Raw genomic sequence first — 18,433 nt, 5'->3', positions numbered from 1 at the left:
ACTTATCTGGTAAAATTACTTGTTAATCCGATCATCCTGTTTCCGTTTTCGCTTCAGTCTAAATTCATGTTTTCTATACAAATTTATTGCCCGTCTACAGTAATCTAGTTAACGTGATAAGTGTTCATGTCAAACTTGTTAAATTCATTAAACTCATTTGAAAATAATATATATACCACGTCTTGCCTCGACATATATCTTATTAAGAGGGTTTATTTTAGCAAATCTACTAGGCGACAGGCCCACTCCCTCCCTCCCCCGGGCCGAAAGTAGCGAAACCCTTTGAGGTAACAGTGATGCTACAGCCAGTTCTTTCAAGGGTGGTTCGGTGTCGATTCGCAGCGTGTTATCAGAAAAATGACACTGTCAGTTCTTTCTGCTTAACCCATAATAACAAACAACACTGTCATTTGAAATACAGATTCATTGTCTTAAAAGATCAATTGTTTAAAAGACCTGGAAATGTCTTTTTACTAACACTTTGACTATCCCATCGGATGTTTTATTTTTGATTTCTAGGATAACGTCAGCAACAGTCTGTGACCTAGTAAAACAGGATTAATGATTGTTATTAAACTCCCTAGACTAGGTCAATGTTATTAATAATTTGATTTTAGCGACCTGACCCGACCTATATAATATTCTAATCAGGAACTGGCCTAGTTTCTGGAATAAATAGTTCAGCATTGGCACAAAACAATCACCGAGAATGTATCGATTGATTTAAAAAATAAATACAGGCTGGTGGGGACCATTTTATCCACAATGGTAAATAGTTGCAGAGTGTGCATAAAAAAGATCAAAAAGACAGGTGGTCAACCTTCGTAACATTGCAATGAAAGTTGTTTGTATCCTCAAATTTATATTTGAACTACTCATAGCAGCAGAGCATCACCAAGTATTGACTTGTACCGACTTGCAAATATATCGAAATACCATCTAGCGGCTACGGAACATGCTCGATATGGAACCGACTTACATGCTTCAAGAGAAAGAATCTTTCCATATATGGAAATTAATCAGTGGGAGAATTCTATAAATAGTAACATTATCCGAGAGTTGTCAAAAGAGGTCGAATGAAATGGGTTAACGAGGTGACCATTGAGAGGTGTTGGTTACTGGACCAGTTTCTTTGTTTATTAATGTAGCTGACACTTTAGCTCTAATCAAATTTGTGGATTACCTCCGAGATTTAACCATTTGACCTGTACAGTAACCTTCTGACTCTTAAATCATCTTGGTCATGTGTTTAACCAGGTTTGTCTTGGTCTAAAATATGCCTATATGTCCTCCAAGGAGAAGCTTTGCAAACTAGCTCGATATCCTCCTAGATCCCCTATCCACCCGAGGATGCCACGTGACTCTAAAGAGTTTTGCGAGAGGATGCAACTGGTCGTTTTAAGGAACTGTTGCAAAAGCTGAGCTAGTGCGTAGATGCAATTGTATCGTGTATTGTCAGATGGCTATATTATGGTTTTAGAACTACTCTGTTTAGAAGTTCTTTCATTTAAGTTTTAGAATCATTTGTGCAACAAACAATTTCATGATCGAAAACAGTCTTTGGTGAACACAAATAAAATACCACTCAACGCAATATGCCACTCAATGTGGTAGAAAGGGGAACATGGTACAATTGTCATTACAATGTTAACCTAAGCGCATGTCGCAGACGACAGGAACTGAGCTGCCCGAGCTGCGAGCTATAGGATAACATGAAACATTATTCTGTGCTCTACTTCTCATATTTTTTAAATTAATAGGATGCAAACAAAAACTGTGAATTTCACAGCATGGCTATACTAACAGTTAACATATTATATAAAGAAATCTAAAAAAGCTATATTACACGTGACTTGATTTTTCACAGCGTGGTTTATTGTTTAAATATTATATAAAAAAAGACAAACAGAAAAAACGCGATACATTGTTTTCATTTCGGCTCCGACTCTGTAGCTTCAATGATCAACGAAGGATAATTTCTGCAAATTAGCACAAAAATTCGAAATAGTTTTTATACCGCTATGAAGACGGTTTATATATTCACACGCAGAAATTGAGCCACAGTAGTAGCTAGTGTCCGTTCTTGACCTTTTATATAGATATTTTATATAATTATAACAACTGACCTATGGCTAGTAAAAAGCAGGTTGAATGACTCGAGGCAGTGAGGGTTATTGATTAGTAACTTTATTATTAGTAGGTTCTACTCGATAAAATCTGGATGAATACTAGTAAAGTACTATCTACTGATATAATAGAATAGCGGTATGCTATATAAATTCTGGTCTATTTAAAGACAACTGATATAATGATACACAACACCACCAGAGTTGTTTCAGTGCAACAAGTTGAATGTCCTCAACAGAGGGGAATACTCGAGTAACAGCCATTTTGTGGAAGAAAAGAAGGGATCTATCCAGAGAGAATGCAAGATGCGCAGTTGTTGTTCGTTCTCACCTAATGCACAAATCCATGTATCCTTTAACGAGAAAATGTGCCTGAATTCCGGATGCTCATTAAGCTCACGCCGATTATTTGAAATTATTCACGGCTGGATTTCAATGCCTCTGGAAATAATTATTATATCTGTTTTGCTCATACTAACTGGACAACAAGACAATGACAGAAGAAAAGATCTAGACCATTGACTTAATAACAATAAAACCACAGTTCAATAAATCTATATAATTATATAAATATATATTGTATGAGTGTGGTACATTAATATCAATGTTTCTTCTGGATTTAAATGACACGGCCTGATGTTAAATCGCGGTTAAGGTCGAACGAATTCCTTCCAACCAAATTGTCAAAATTTATTCCACTAGTCGAATAACTTGCATATCGAACGTAAAGTTGCATATTTGAAGATTCGCTTTGGGTTAAGTTCAAGGCATGTTTAGCAACTCTGTACGAAGTTTATCCCACCAAATATGCGATAATTCCAAGGTAACCAAATCATTGAGGTCAATTTCTTAGCTGGCCGACATATTATTTAATCAGATATCCAAAGCAACGTGTAAAATTGTTCAACTATATCTCGGTGAGCAGACCATGCGAATGGTAGAATCTGAGAAAACCGCACGACTGCCAGCACTTGGAAGAACGTGGTGTATCTCTATATCAATTCGATCTGAGAAGACCAATCAATGAAAGTAACTTTTTCTTTAGACCGAAAAATATACCTCTATCCCATCCTCCAATAGCTTTTTAGGAAGTTGACGATCTATAACTGCCAAAATATCTATCAGAGGTTGGAAAAGGAGCAGATGTTTCGGGCTACTATTTCTCACGTTCTATAGCGAAAATCGGGTTGTCTGAATTTGTACAATCACAATTGCTATAGTAATTCCATAGGGAAAGACGACGATGAGACGCTTTGAACTTCCAGTACACGTGACTGATCTCTCGGTAATCTTCTGTTGATTGTTTATTGAATAGTACAGGATTAGTTTACTTTCAATATAAAAACATAAATAATTTGATAACCTAATCATCACTTTATTTATTTATTGTCATAGCGGAGTTCAAGCATTGGTCAGAAAACAAACAACAAGTATGCTGGTAAAAACACACAATATTAAATCATTGAAAACAACACAGCAAGACAATATTATAATACTGTAAACAAATTGATAAACAAAGTCTTTATCTTAACCAGATATTCGAATCTTTTTCAAATTTTGCATGATACGATTCATTCATTTTTACGTTAGGTACTGCATTTTTTTTTAACTGTCTTTGATTCTGTGAAAAGATTAGATGCAGGATACGAAAGAACTGTCTTGACCTATGCTGGTATCCCTAACCTTCAGACTAGTGGTCAAGGAGCCAACGCGGCCTTCAGCAGTTGTTTATGTCCGAGTTGACATTTTGCCGTGTGAAAAACTGAGATCTGGTTGAAAGAGGACACAGGAATTGGGTCATATATACACCTGGAAATCCAAAATAGGTTAAAGCAGTAGAAATAGATGGTTTAAAATACATAATAATTATGTTAATAGCGTATAAAACATCTTGTCAGTACAGTAGAAACTGGACTTAACCCATAAAATCAATAGAGCGAACCCTATAAACCTATATAATACAGGTAGCATATCGTAAGATATAAAACATATCCTTCACCTGTTCTTAATTGACTTTCACCGCTAGAGAACCTGTATGTAATTAGGGTAATAGCCTTTAAGCAACCTTTATAACCTGGCTACTCAATCACCATACATATATATATATATACAGGTCAATATTGGAGCTGAAAATATCTAGGCACCTCACAATAATATGGTCAAGGACACTGACCAAGGGCCAATCGGATGAACAGAAAGAAGCGGAGTGCGCCAAAAGGAGGAGTGTGTGTCAGGACTAAAGGTGCCTTCGCACAAGTGCCTACTTTTAATATTCGCAATCTCTATCAATTGGTTATCGCTATGCTTGGCCGTAATTCTTTTGGTACTTTTACTATCTATTTTTGGAACTTTTGCTCTGCATGTTTTGAGTACCCTTTCTATGCCTGTTTTTGGTACTTTGCTTTGCCTGTTATTGGTACTTTTGCTCTGCTTGTTTTTGGTATTTTCCTTTACCTGTTATTGGTACTTTTGCTTTGCTTGTTTCTGGTACTTTTGCTTTGTCTGTTTACAAAAGACTATGTGAAAAATGTATCAAAATTCTGTCTGATGCAAACAATGATGGAAAACATAATAACTTTAACAGTAAAATAGGTTCGTGAATGTTGCTTGTCATTGTTGCAAATTTTGTGACGCATTTATACATTAATCACGTACTAGTAACCATCTATTTGGGACTATGGTTGTGTCTGTGGTCACGACAATTACATAGACCAAAAGTTATGGCCATGCGAGATTGTAAGCCTAATCACACAGATAAGCTTACAGTGCCCCGGAAGACTATTAGAAATGTAGTTGCAATTTGCCAATGTGCAGACATATCTGATCCTACCACATATTGGCTAAATATAGCTTTAGAGGGGTTGATGGTTAACGTGCCAAAAAGCCAAGTCTCATAATGACCCTTGAACCAATAATGATATAGTTAATGACAGATTTTGATATATTAAAACAATAACAATGGCTTAATGAAGCTATTAATTTCAATGAACTCTGTACAGAACTATAATGAGCGGACTGTGTTATCCAGATTACCTTTGAGTTACTGAACTATTATTAAGGCCAATAAGTAGGACGTAAAACTCCATTTCATTAAAACCAATATTAGTTCGTCTTCTTGATTCTTTTTATCCACTTTTCGACTGACATACGTCAGCACTTCTAACAGGATATCATACTGTATAATACATTGATGCCATGAACTGCTTTATTCCTGGTTCCATGATTTAGGATTTCTTCTGCCTATTCATCCAAATAACTTAAAATAATGTCTACTTAATCCAATTCAATTTATCAATTAAAAACAAAATAAATATTGTCTGCCCTTAATGACCTAATCAATATGAATGACCTATATGCCCTGACCTAATTACAGGTAAATGACAATAATTACACTTAAGAAAAGTAATATTATGTTTATATATGGTAATGTTTAATTAGGTTATCTTAATGAATCTAAATCTTAAACTATACATGAATACATACGTTTTTCTCTAATTTTCAAATGAAATTAAGTTATCCGACCTACTGTTTTATATCCCTAAAACTTTTAATATCATATGCAGATTTTCCACAATTCTTTCATGGCTTGGAAACAATAAAGACCAAGCGGCTAAACAGAGCTATTTCCATTGGTATAAAATGATGCAAACAGGCAGGGCTCTCATTTCATTTATTCTATTTCCACTTATCAATACTATTTTGTCATTCAACATCTGCGAAAAGTGAACAGATATATCATAAATGCGTTGTTTAGATCAGGCAACGAACTACCACTTTTTGTCGTTATTTTGAGGATCAGTGTATTTCATTGCCATAGTAGGCCAATTTTGTAAACGTGCCATAGGAGTTTCATATCAGGCCACGTATTCTCAAAACGATCTAGGATGTCCTAGAATCAATGTTAGAAGATATGAACCTAGGACATCCTAGAGCTAAGATCGTTTCGAGAATACGTTGCCAGATTATGTAGCACTGCCATACTTCCATCGACACCATATTCTAAAAAATGACATGATTATCGATTAATGTTTCCAATATTTATAAATGTTACGGGCAAAAATTTCTAAAGATTAATAGTTAACCATAAACCATCTTTGTGGAAGTTGATTCACCCACTGGCCTTTGGTGATAAGAGAGCATAGTTTTGTTCCGGACATAACTTACATTCAAACTATGTCTTTTGTGGTATATTAGTTTCAATACGGGATCTTATATAACAAACCATGATTCACATAATCCTATTGACATGATGAAAGGTTAGTGGAATCTACGTGACTTCGTCGCATGATGTAAATTAGTGCAAGGACTTAAACATTATCAGCCATATTGTTAAAGGGAAATAACTCTATAAGAAACTACGTCGAGGACCGAACGTCAATACCTTCTCTTCGTCAGCAAACCTAAACGACACTACTGATGTGTGGACCCTGTTGCAGAGTGGCATCAAGGGCTTAAATAATCTTACTATGAATTGCAAGTCACAGTCTGGGGTGAAAAACAGGGCTTCAAGCTTGCATATTGAGTATTATTCCAATATTATTGCATTTTTAATTTTAACAATGAAATATTGCTCATTTCGGAAAAAATTGTCATGCTCCCCTCCCCTACCCACTTGGAACTGATATTGCCTGTCCGACACTATCAGATTTGATAGGTGTGATCATTATGCTTATTTAACAGGCGCAAACAAAACAAATTCAAAATCAGCAACAAAAGATCAAGAATATAAGATAGTTGAAATACCTGTATCATGTACAAATTTACATATACGCATAGACTACGCATAAAATATTTTGACACAAGTATAAGGGCGAATATGATCAAAATGCATACATTTAATTTTTTGAAGGCGATACAGAATTTACAAATACCTGAACGTTTATTTTTGAATAATTGGAATAAAATTTAAAACTTGTTTGAACTTGTTGATTGAAATGTTTAAAGTTTTGATACAAGTTTCTCCCACCATCTGTCGTGTTTAAACAACGTATAAAAAGAACAAAGTGATGAGGGGGGTCTGCCCGGGCACTAGCTCATGAATATCAACCAATCAAACGCCAGTATTTAATAAACCCCGCCCACTCAATGATGTCGCCATACAGTATTGAAACCATCTAAACAGTTGTTGACTGGAAATTAAAGAACAAATAGTGTGGCATATCTGTTCGGAATTGGACAATTTCATCAATTGAAAATGACTCTACCTGAAATGAAGGAATCAATGCAGATCTTCAATTCAAAATCGTAAGTAGAACATTAAATGTACCTTTGTTGAAAAAAAATGTTAGCCACGTAAACTTCATTTGTACAGTGTAAGTGAGTATAGGACACAACAAAGAAAATCGTACCAGGAACGTCTAGCAGCACTTTTAACTAACCTAAGTGCATTTAAGTATGTATGTTATCCCTTGAATGCAGGTAATTATAAAATGATCGCTTTAAAAAGTGCATTTGTGAATCACTTTTATTATGAAACCTATCGTTGGCATATGTTGTGCACAGCGAGATTTCAAGCAAATTTACCTCTGGATTGTGAATGGTTTTTCTTTGAAGAATTGTGTATTTGCAAGGCCCTGGTTTCAAAACGCAATATCATGTAAAAACTTTTGAAATATTCGTGTATTTTCATAGACAATAATGAGCTGAGAGCTTACAGACGAGACTGACCTACTTTTGACCCCTTGTTCAGGTTGCTTAAGTCTCGCGTTTACAAAATTCTAGGGTTGCAAAAGGTAACTTCTTCAGTTTTCTGAATACTTCGACATAGGATAGTAGCTTTCGTGAGTAGAATGTTCCCTTTTTCAGTGATTTTCATACAAATAATTTTATATGAACCTGCGAAACGTGGTTGACCTACTTTTTGTGCTCGATGTCGATAACCACCATGTAGTCCACTAGCAGACGATACATTTTGAGCCAAAAAAGACTTTGTTTAATACTAAAAAGGCTATCACGGAATTTCAAAATTTGTGAATAACAACAAACGATTGTCGTTGGCGATATTCAATGGTTTAAGCTCTTAACACATGTAATGCATTAAAAATCTTATTATAGCAGACGTCATTATTACGTCACAACCCACTACATGAAGTAATCTATAATAGAGGCGTTGATGTGAAAAATGTCACATAGGAAGTAAGAATGACAGACTTCCAAATTGGAAAACAGTTCGCTGCCTGTTTCAACCCCTCATGCCTACACGTTACATGACGGAATTAAAAGATTCCAATTGCTACAGATTTCCTGTATTGGTTAACTCAATATATAACATATGCAAATCGCCTTTTTATGCCTTTTTTTATTCAAGAGAAATGTCAAAACCAGATTTTCATTCTTAATATTCAAATCAATTTAATTTTTTTTAAAATTCATTATTGGGGAAACTCTTCATACCTTTGCGCTTCTGCGTCCTAACAGTTGCCCCATCATTAAGTTAGTATTTCCCCCTTTTGTACCCCGAATTCCAGAAGGTTGGCACTGCAAAATAATGCCAAAATGGAGCTGTTGATCTCCCCGATGAACATATATAGGCAGAAATCGTGTTTCCAATGCCTTCTCTAATTTTGTGATTTCAGGAAATGGGAGAATGATATTGGTGAACTATTAAAAGAATGTATTTATCAGAGTGTAGAAGAGAAGAGAATTACTTGCGGGGTTTTTGATTGTGCCAAACTTCTCAAAAGGTTCGCAGTTTTACATATTCATTATCGAGCGAGCGCCTAAATCGCTTAATTCTCCGCGCTTATCAACCTCACAATGCGGGATTTCCATCATAGTAACTTAGATTAAAGGTTGTTGATATATGGATCAGAAAAGGTGGATACAGACATGTAGTAAGCATACCCGATAAACTCGATCAACATTGAGTTTATGTTTTCTTCAAGATGATCTGAAAATTTCAAAAATTCTTCTGTAATATTACCTCCCTTGAAAATTCAGAAACTTCAGCACCATTCTGGTTTTGACTAGGACCAAATTTCTTATGAAAGCTTTCTGAAATGCGTGCTTGGTTCCTTTATTTTTATTTTCGCTGGGAAGTTAATTTTCTTTGACATATCTTTTTAAGCATCCTGTCCATGTAAATAAATGTTCATATAGAAACTTGTTGAATCAAGACTTTATGCTGGCATCTATAGGGCCTTGTCTCTGAGATGCCTTACTCTTGCCACGGACACAGACTGCCATGGATCACGTTGGCTTTCTACTGTATTCGGATTCTGACCGACCATAGTTTATTTCAGCAATCCAGAAAATGTGATGATTTGTGTTTTACCAGAGGCTGAAAGTGAAAATATTTCAATTCATATTCAACATACTTTAATTGAGGCTTTCTGTTGGGAAAATGACATTCGAATCTTGAAGGTAAGTTTCAAACCATTGGTATACTACAGGTATGCAATCAAGAGAAAACACTATAATCCTAACAGTAATTTGCCTTGTGAAAGGAATAATTTGACAAAGCAAAGATGCGAAAACGAAAACGTTCTTAGAAATCACAGGGCCCAAGGTCAGTATTTGCATCTTCGCCATCAATCATTGGCATATTCCCAACATAATGGGTAACTTTCCATTAATATTTGTTAAAATGAGTTGTCCGGTGGCTCATCGTGGCCATTTCACATCTGTGTATTTTTTGCCTCATGAAATGGATAATTTTATTAAGCAAAGATATGAAAATGCGATGTTCTGAGGAAGCGACTTTGCATCTTCGCCTCAATAAGCCACCATACTGACGGAATAAGCCACCATACTGACGGCCATCAAGAATATTTCTCATAAGAAGCATTTTTGCCCAGGAAACGTGTGTTTCGATGATCGTTCCTATCAGATGAATGAGACTATTGGTATTTCACTATTTAATTTAGGTCAAGAATCAACAGTCTGTTGGAAACATTCTCTGTGGTGAAAAAGAGAAAAATGTTACTGATGAAAATTCTGCCATGAAACCAGACATTAGCTGTCTGATGATAGAGGTATGTAGTTCAACTAGTTCAACTTAAAAGAGATGTGTTTTGGATAGTTAAAATTTTGCTCTTTCTGCTGTATAAATAATTACTTTTATAATTATCTCCCTTATATTCGGGTTTCAAAGTCTTTCAAGGTGTTTTTGGTTGGAGTTGGAAAACTGCTGTATGAATTTAAGCAAAATAAACGTCAACGTTGCTGAGAAATATATCTCCAATGTTAGTTTAAGATATGTACATACAATTATTACCACCCTTTTTTCAAAACGTATTGCGGTTTATCAAAGAGATACATAGAAGCCAAATAGAATATAATAGAAATTTTCTCTAAGTGCAATTACGTTTTTTTAAATTTTGCAAACTGCAGAACCAAGTAGGTTTATAATGAGAAAATGACCGGATGGATATCTCGAACCACCGACAATTGCAACAGAATCCAGCCTGTTTAACAACGTGTGGTTACAATTATTCCAATTAAAGATGGCTTTCCTTATTTTCATTTAAGGAAAATGCTAATACGTATATGATTATACATGATAATCCATTAGAAACATCAAGTAATCAAATAGTTTGCTTAATTGGACACTTTAAAAACATCTTTAAACAGTTGGTTTAAATGATATTCTGTATTAGATATGAAAATAAACCATTCATTAGCGTAGTTTAACACTTTTAATTATTTTTTTGGACACCTGGCTTTTCTATTTTCTTAAATTTCTTTTATTAATAAGGATGTTTTTTCATTCAATACACTTATACCATTTTCATAGATATGATGCCAGGTTCCCCCCTGTTAGTAATGCAGATCGGAGGGGTTGACATGGAAAAGCGTCTAGTCGTTCGAATTGAGCAATAAACCGAGATCACAGGCTGTGCACGTTATTGATCCCTCGACCCTCGATGTTGGAAATCGAGAAAAGCAGGTTATGTGGCTGCCCTGGCAAAATTCCCCCCATTGCCCTTTGCTTGACGTTGCCTGTCTTCATAAGCCCATTTAACAGCAGAAAAGTAGGGTGTAAAACTTTCATTTCATGGATTTTGTGGTTTTTTTGAATTTTCCATATTGATTGCGGTTTGGATATATAGATGATATGTTATTTTCTCGCGAATAGTACATTATTAATTACTATGTAAATTAGTTGAAGAACAAGGACAACTTTTAGTCAGAGAGTAGCATATCTGCGATAGATCTAAGTTATGGTAATAACATGCCGATTCCTAGGCATGAAGAAGACAATATTTATATTTTACCACTCCAGATAATGTAAATAAAGTGCCTTCGCCATAAGAAATATTTTTTGTTTTGTAGTATTCTGGTGCTAAAATGAGTAGCGAGGACCAAGGAGTCATTTGGTATCATGAATCGATTATAATGAACACAGACTTTCCGAAACCAGTGATACACCTCCCTGATTGATAACAGCTGTGGAATATTGAACATTCATATGGTATGTAAATTGAATAATACTTAGTAGTTATTATTTTTTAACACTATATATCAAGCTGTTATAACGCATTCGCGGTTAAAAAGGTAGTCCGAAACTGGTTTCATATCTAAGTTGCCTCTGATAGTTTTCATGATACCTGAAATGGAAAAAGCGTCTTGTCGTTTGGATGGGACCGAGGCCCCGTGTGCTACAGGCTGTGCTCGTTAAAGGTCCCTCGGGAGTTGAATTAAAAAAAAAGAGCAGGCTAATGCCACTGTTCTGGCGTTGCGTTACCCGTCTTCATTAGCCCACATGGTGCAGAAAAGTAGGACGTAAAACTCCACTCATTCATGATACCGCACAAATAGCTACAAAGTATGAGTAAGGCTGTGAGCAAGATCAGACCATGAAAAACGTAGTTGGAAACTAATCAAAACACAAAACACATAATTAGATTAATTGTCAACATGAAGGTTTTGCACCATGTAATTCTGAGCTTCAGGCTAAGTGGCTGCTGTTTCACCACCTGATTTACTACCTGATTTGGTTGCTTGCTTGATAGATGGCAAGATGACCAATATTTAGTTTTATCAGCTGCTGTTTACATGAACACACTCCGTTGCGTAAATAATTATATAAGCCTATACTATTCTTTCAGATACCAAGGTCAAGATTATTGTCAGAGGCCTTTCATTCCTTGTTCAAGGAAACTGAAACCACATCTGCGTGGTATGATTTAGAACGGAAGATGGCAAAGCACCACCTGTTTGAAGGAAAATTGAAAGTGTGGCTGATCAAAGCTGATCTTTGCCTGACGCAGAATGATAACCATGTTACCGCCCACCCAGCTTATCAAAATATTATCCACATTTGAAATATATATCAATTGTACATGTATATAAATCTATTTCTCCTTATTTGTCATGTTGAGTTAAACAAAATGATCCTAAGCTTTCTGTATTAGGCGTACTTCAATATCCGGCTCTCAAAAGCGTACTTTGGACGTTTTGATTTCTCATGCCGTTAGAAATTTCACGAATTCCACGATTTTTTAAATATAAATGACAAGACGTTTAACATACAGCTGTGGGAAATACATATATTATATTATTATCTTGTAGGTGTTAAGTATTATTTCCTTAAAAATAAGAAAAGGATGACGACAATTACGCCAATGTGCACTTTCTCTGGGTTTTGCTACATTGATAACAATATTCTTGATTTCCTTACGTCATTGTTTCTCTATAAAGAAAATATTCGCTCCCAAAGGGGAAAGAAAGAGGACATAAAAGGGAATTATAGGGAATTAAGATTTACAATTTCAATTATGCTTAAAAATGAAAAGGCCTACATTCTATTAGACGGAAACCCATGGAGGAAAAAAACACATAGGGCCAATATTGTACGAAATTCTTTTTATAAATAATCGTATTAAATGCTGTGTTATTTCCCCCATATATGATAACATAAGGTTTTTTCATTATACCCTTTTTTGATTTATGTATTTATGAACGTATACAAAACAAAAGGGGGACAATTCGTTTTGGCTTGTTGGTCGCTTTCTAACCAATGTCCTTATAAGGTAATACTATATATTTTCTGCAATCGATTATTTTAGTAAGTAACAGGATCAAAATATCTAACAGGCCGATATGAGATAGCTTATACCATAAATGGAAGTATACGATTACAATAGACTGAAATATGCATGAATGAAAATGAATGCTGTCGTTTTCGTATCTATAGTTTCAATGTCGGTTTGACAAAAGGTTACAAACACATATAAGGCGTTTTATAGGCTGTAAACTGGGGCACTGATGCTTCAGTTAAGTGCTTCTTTTCCTAAATAAGGTCGTATAAGACGCCTATACATATAAGAAATTATATGCAATGGCGGAGCGAGGTTTATGTCCGGGGGGAGATTTTAGTCCGAAAAACTTGCTTTCGGGGCTGGAAGGGGGGGGGGGGTGCCCCCCGCTGCCACTGCTTATATGGTCAATGTTGTACAACATTGCTTGATATGAGGTGAAGCAGAATTGCATAAAGTATATACACTTCTGACGCTAGTTCAGTTTAAATTGTCTCTGGGGTTTTTTAATTCTAAATGAAAGGAGCTGTCTTGGATATGTTTAATCCTACATATTAGCATTGAGTTATCGGGAACCTGAAAAGGGGACATAAAAACCTTTGCGTGAAGTGATTCGATCAACCTTTTACTGGTGGTCCCAGAAAATAAACACCTTAAACAAGTAACCATAAATATGACCAAATTCGACTATCGAATAGGTAACTAGAAGTATACTAATTGGGGCATAGTTATAATTTTACTGTTGTCAGTTATTTTCACCTGTTCTATTCACGGAACATTTAAATGCATAAATCACATTAAAAAACATTTGACAAAAAAGACAAATTTTACACTTTCTTCGCCATCAGGTGTTTTCTTTTCAAAAATTCTTTATATGATATTTTCATTGATAAGTATTTTAGATTTCTTATTCAAATAGCGGTATACATACTGACTTCAAAATGCGGCAACAATGTTGAAGAGCCATCATCTACCCGATTTAGCTTTTATCTGTAATTCATTACGGGAAAAAAGTTGCCAAATGCATTTAAGGTTACTAATAAACGTTGCAGCATCATATGTCATGGATTTTGGGGAAATAAAAATGAGACATGGTGCTATTTACATTTTTTATTTTATTTTTTAAAATGTAACAAAATATATTTTCAGGACAGTAGGCCATATTTACAAAATATGAGCAGCAGTATAATCAAGACACAAAAGAAATCGAGAAATCACTGAAATTATCATAAACAACAACTGAAGTCAACCATTTTAGAAAAATATATTTCATTAATAATAGAAAACTTAGGGAACAGGCTTTTATTTACATGACCCATATCCCTAACAAATATCTACGATCATCATTTGAACAAATTATATAGTACGTAAATCAAATTAATATGAACAAAAGCATGCTCTTATGATAAGAATAAAATGAAACCGATGAATTCATGAAGAACATTAAAATGACCAATTCGAACCATACTTGCATGTTCATATAATACAATACATAATCAAAATAAATATGTGTGAAATGAACAACAGAAATGGAAAAAATGAACATCAAAATAATCAATTTCTTTAATAAATTTAAGTACCAACATGATTGGTGTAACAAAATGAACAATTTGTTTCTTTATCTTCAAAAATAAACTGATTTTCCAAGTTATTTGTATATGAGCAGAACAAAAAAGTGGATCATCACTTGACATCTTAGGATCTTCCCCATTTACATTATGGAGCAAAAATGATTTTCTTAAGCATAATTGCATCATATGCTCTTTAATACTCAGTTTTCCTGAATTTTTCAAATCAATTCCATCAATCAAATTATGAAACCTTGAGTTACTGTAAGTGAACAGTTTAGCATTTATTACATTAAGAGCAATTATGAACAATTTGTAAATTTAATTTTCTTTTCCTTCTGGCTCTCGCTATTATCACCATCTAGTCTTAAAGGTCTTTCTGAACACAATAACACAATGTTACACTTCCAGTATATTGGTATTTTCAAAAATCTTGGGAGTAACCTCCCCTTTAATCGCAACACTTTATATTTTGGTTGCCTATCAACCGAGATTTTCCCAGTGTTCACTATGAATGGTTAAAATATATTACACACTGTCTATCCCTCAAATGAAATGAGGTTGCCATAGTGATGACAAAATTCTATTTGATCACCATGACAACAGTGATGATAATGATATTGTTACTGGGTAGCCATAGCAACCACGTCGTTATTGACGGGTCGCCATGGCAACTGCCTGAACGTCCCACCTCACTACTTCACAAAGTTTCTGACGTCCACTCAATGAAGAAATGAATGTCAGGGAATACTTTTATGTATTTGTCTCCTTCCGTATATTTTTAGTTATTTTTTTCCCCAACTGACACCTTTCTTGTTATCTTTTGTAGATTTTTTGGGATTTTTCTCCATTTTCATTGTAAGGCTAGTTCAAACAGGAAGTTGAATTATCCTGCTTGATGATTGGCCAGTGACTTTTATCCATTTGTAAAAGTCATAAACCTCACTTTCCTCGGTGCTTAGTTTGCCGTGGGGATACTGAAAAGATAAAGGATTAACAATATAAGTAAATGAGAGAAAATTGGGAAATGAATTAAACTTATCTTTTATTTAGGCCTTCAAGGATACAGCAAAACTGAAGCAAGCGTGTCAGATGCTTTCTGCTATCATTAAGCATATATCAAAACCAGTAGTGAACAGTGATCAGAAAATTCAAAAAGGAAAATCATTCAAGACTCACCTCCAAAAGAACACAGCTGACTTTCTGTGAATTTTCATTTTTATTTTTCTTTCTGTGTCTGCCACATAATAATTTGGACAGTGATTCTCTGTTGTTCACTCTCAGAATTCTGATGTTATTTTCCCAGCATATAGCCTGAATCAGGGTGTGTTCAATACTGGCTGTCACATTGGAATCAGGAACTTCTGGTAGAAGACAAAACATCAGATTGTCTGTGCTGAAAAATTATAAAAAAAAAACATTATGACATCCTGCTTTTCAAAATGAATAACATTTTGTACGGTCATGTCTAAGCCACTCCAAAAGGAGAAAGGTTCCATCAAAAATATCTATTTAGAATTAAGAATTACCTTATGCATCCATTGATGCCAAAAGAGGCAATGTTTTTCCAGTTATTTTAAAAGGTATTTAAAATTCATCTTAAAATATAGTACCCGGTAATTACCTTTTAATTAGATTTGCTAGTTCATATCCACCACACCAAAGTCTGCCCTTTTCTAAACTCTGCCAGACAATTTCCGCTGTTACTCTCCCGATATTGACAAATTTTCTGAAAAAACAAAATTAGGTAATTACCACAAATGCATAAATATTTCCGAAAACGAAAACAAAAACAGGAACGAGAAATTTGTTTATTTACCGGTTTCTCAGTAAATATTTAATTTTCAGGGAATCACCGGACCTCCATGTGACCTACTTTGTCGTCACTAGATCACGTGACTAAATGGTATTCCCCACTGGTGTAATGGTATTGCACAACGTGTGACAATACCACAATAGGGCAGTTTTAATCTTTAATATCTTGTGACTGATCCGGCAAATTCCCTACAATATGATTATCATAAAAGATAATTGAAATTAATTGAAGTTCAAATAAACTCGATCAGGTCAATGTGTTAAAAGGCCACGCATTGTCCATCAACTGGCTAAAACCAGATAATGGATTAATTGTCTTTTCCAGAAAGAATTCTCATGAAACATATACTTGTCTGAAATTGCAGCAATTTCTTGGAATGTTTCCAATTTTGAAAATACTGGCGTTAAGAGAGAGTTCCAGTAATTTGAAATTATGCAAATTAAAGGACAGTGTTCATAATAGAGAAATATATCCGATAACAAATTTATAACTATATTATATTTATATCATTCTGAAAATGTAACTATGCTATCAAAATTAATACCGATTTCTTGCAATATAATATATATTGCACAATACATCATATGGACAAATACTTGTTGCTATAGAAATGTTTTTTATGGCTTCATTAATATCATGCTATAAAGTACTCTCGAATACTCCTTGAACTGGTTCCTTTTTCGCAAGAGTTCTAAAATTCCAAAGAATTGTTGCATCAGTTTTATTATGTACGTATGGTATGGTATGCTATGTTATGGACTGTCAAATTTCGGCAATTAAAAGTCCGACAATAGCAAAGAGCAAATATAACACTTACTTTTCGTTAGCATCCATTGCGTTACATTCACAAACTTCTTCCAATGTCATTTTTGATAAGAATATAATATTCCGTGATTGAATCACAATAAAATCCTGTAGAGTGTATTATGACTTCTTTACTCTCCAGCGGTTTAGGAATTTCTGCTGACACATTCACGAGTCATCGTAGTTAAAGCGCTAGATATACTTCTTGATATCCTATTGGTTACTTTCTTAATGTATTCAAGGTCAAAGGCCCGGGGATACCCTCGCTTAGAGTAGGGAATTCCTTCAATTTAGCCACAATTACACGATTTCTGTGAAAATAAGCTTTAAAACTACAGTGCAAATAATGTATTTTACTATGCTACAATCTTTAATTGCAATAGCAAAGGTTTATGACAGCTTAATTCAGTAATTTTTGCTCAATTTGGCTTCAAATCAAATTCTCCCAAGCTTTACACATGTTGAAACCCGTCGAGCAAGTTGAAGTCGAGGTTCGGGAAATCCCCTTGTCGTTTGGTCTACGAATACAGCTGTTTAACTCCACGTGTACTTGAATATGGCGGAAAAAACATTATAGATTTTACCTGACGAAATTTTTCTAGCTTTTACCTTTTACTGATGTAATTTGCTTATAGGCCTATATTTCGGCCTTTATATGTCAGAATAAATATTGCAACTTTTATAATTGTTTACAAATGTGTCCATTTTTTATTACAATTTGGCGCCAGTTTATCTGGTTCAACAGGTACATTTGAACAAATCAGAAAGCACCCGTATGGCGTCGATAGGTGCACAAAGTACTATTGCGTTTGGCTGAGCACAACTTTTGATATTAAGTATTTGAATCAACCCGTGTCATCATAGACCTCTTAGATGTAGGCACAATTTGTCAACAGGAAAGCAGTTAAATTCTGATGAAACACGTTTTTTGGTGGATGACGTCTTAAGTTTATTTAACATAGAAGTGTGACAGGATATGCTTTATACTGTAGAGAACAAACATGAATAATTTGACAGGACATTGAGTTGAAGACTACGTGGTTCCTGATAATAGGCGTTTCTAGCTTGACGCAGTCTTTTTTTTCAAGAATAGTTCTAATGAATATCATGTCATATAAGTCATGAATTGCTGATTGTATG

General features: G+C 34.7%; 2 protein-coding genes across 2 annotated transcripts; one reads left to right on the top strand and one right to left on the bottom strand.

The window, feature by feature from the left end:
- Positions 1-7,320: 7,320 nt before the first annotated feature.
- On the top strand, positions 7,321-11,507 carry LOTGIDRAFT_165742 (hypothetical protein; the record flags this gene model as incomplete). Its single annotated transcript, XM_009062768.1, has 5 exons — positions 7,321-7,370; positions 8,702-8,809; positions 9,368-9,488; positions 9,992-10,099; positions 11,400-11,507. 5 exons carry the CDS (start codon positions 7,321-7,323, stop codon positions 11,505-11,507), a joined length of 495 nt encoding a protein of 164 aa, XP_009061016.1.
- A 2,693-nt stretch (positions 11,508-14,200) lies between these two features.
- Positions 14,201-17,426, bottom strand: LOTGIDRAFT_234626 (hypothetical protein). Its single transcript, XM_009062767.1, has 4 exons — positions 17,307-17,426; positions 16,298-16,402; positions 15,853-16,069; positions 14,201-15,650 (listed from the first exon to the last, which is right to left on the bottom strand). The coding sequence occupies exons 1-4, from the start codon at positions 17,354-17,356 to the stop codon at positions 15,543-15,545; spliced, it is 480 nt and encodes a 159-aa protein (XP_009061015.1). The 5' UTR covers positions 17,357-17,426; the 3' UTR covers positions 14,201-15,542.
- Positions 17,427-18,433: the final 1,007 nt, after the last annotated feature.

This window comes from Lottia gigantea (genome assembly GCF_000327385.1).
Source record: "Lottia gigantea unplaced genomic scaffold LOTGIsca_53, whole genome shotgun sequence".
In the NCBI taxonomy this organism is placed as follows: domain Eukaryota; kingdom Metazoa; phylum Mollusca; class Gastropoda; family Lottiidae; genus Lottia; species Lottia gigantea.
This window is presented reverse-complemented; position numbering and strand designations above follow the sequence as displayed.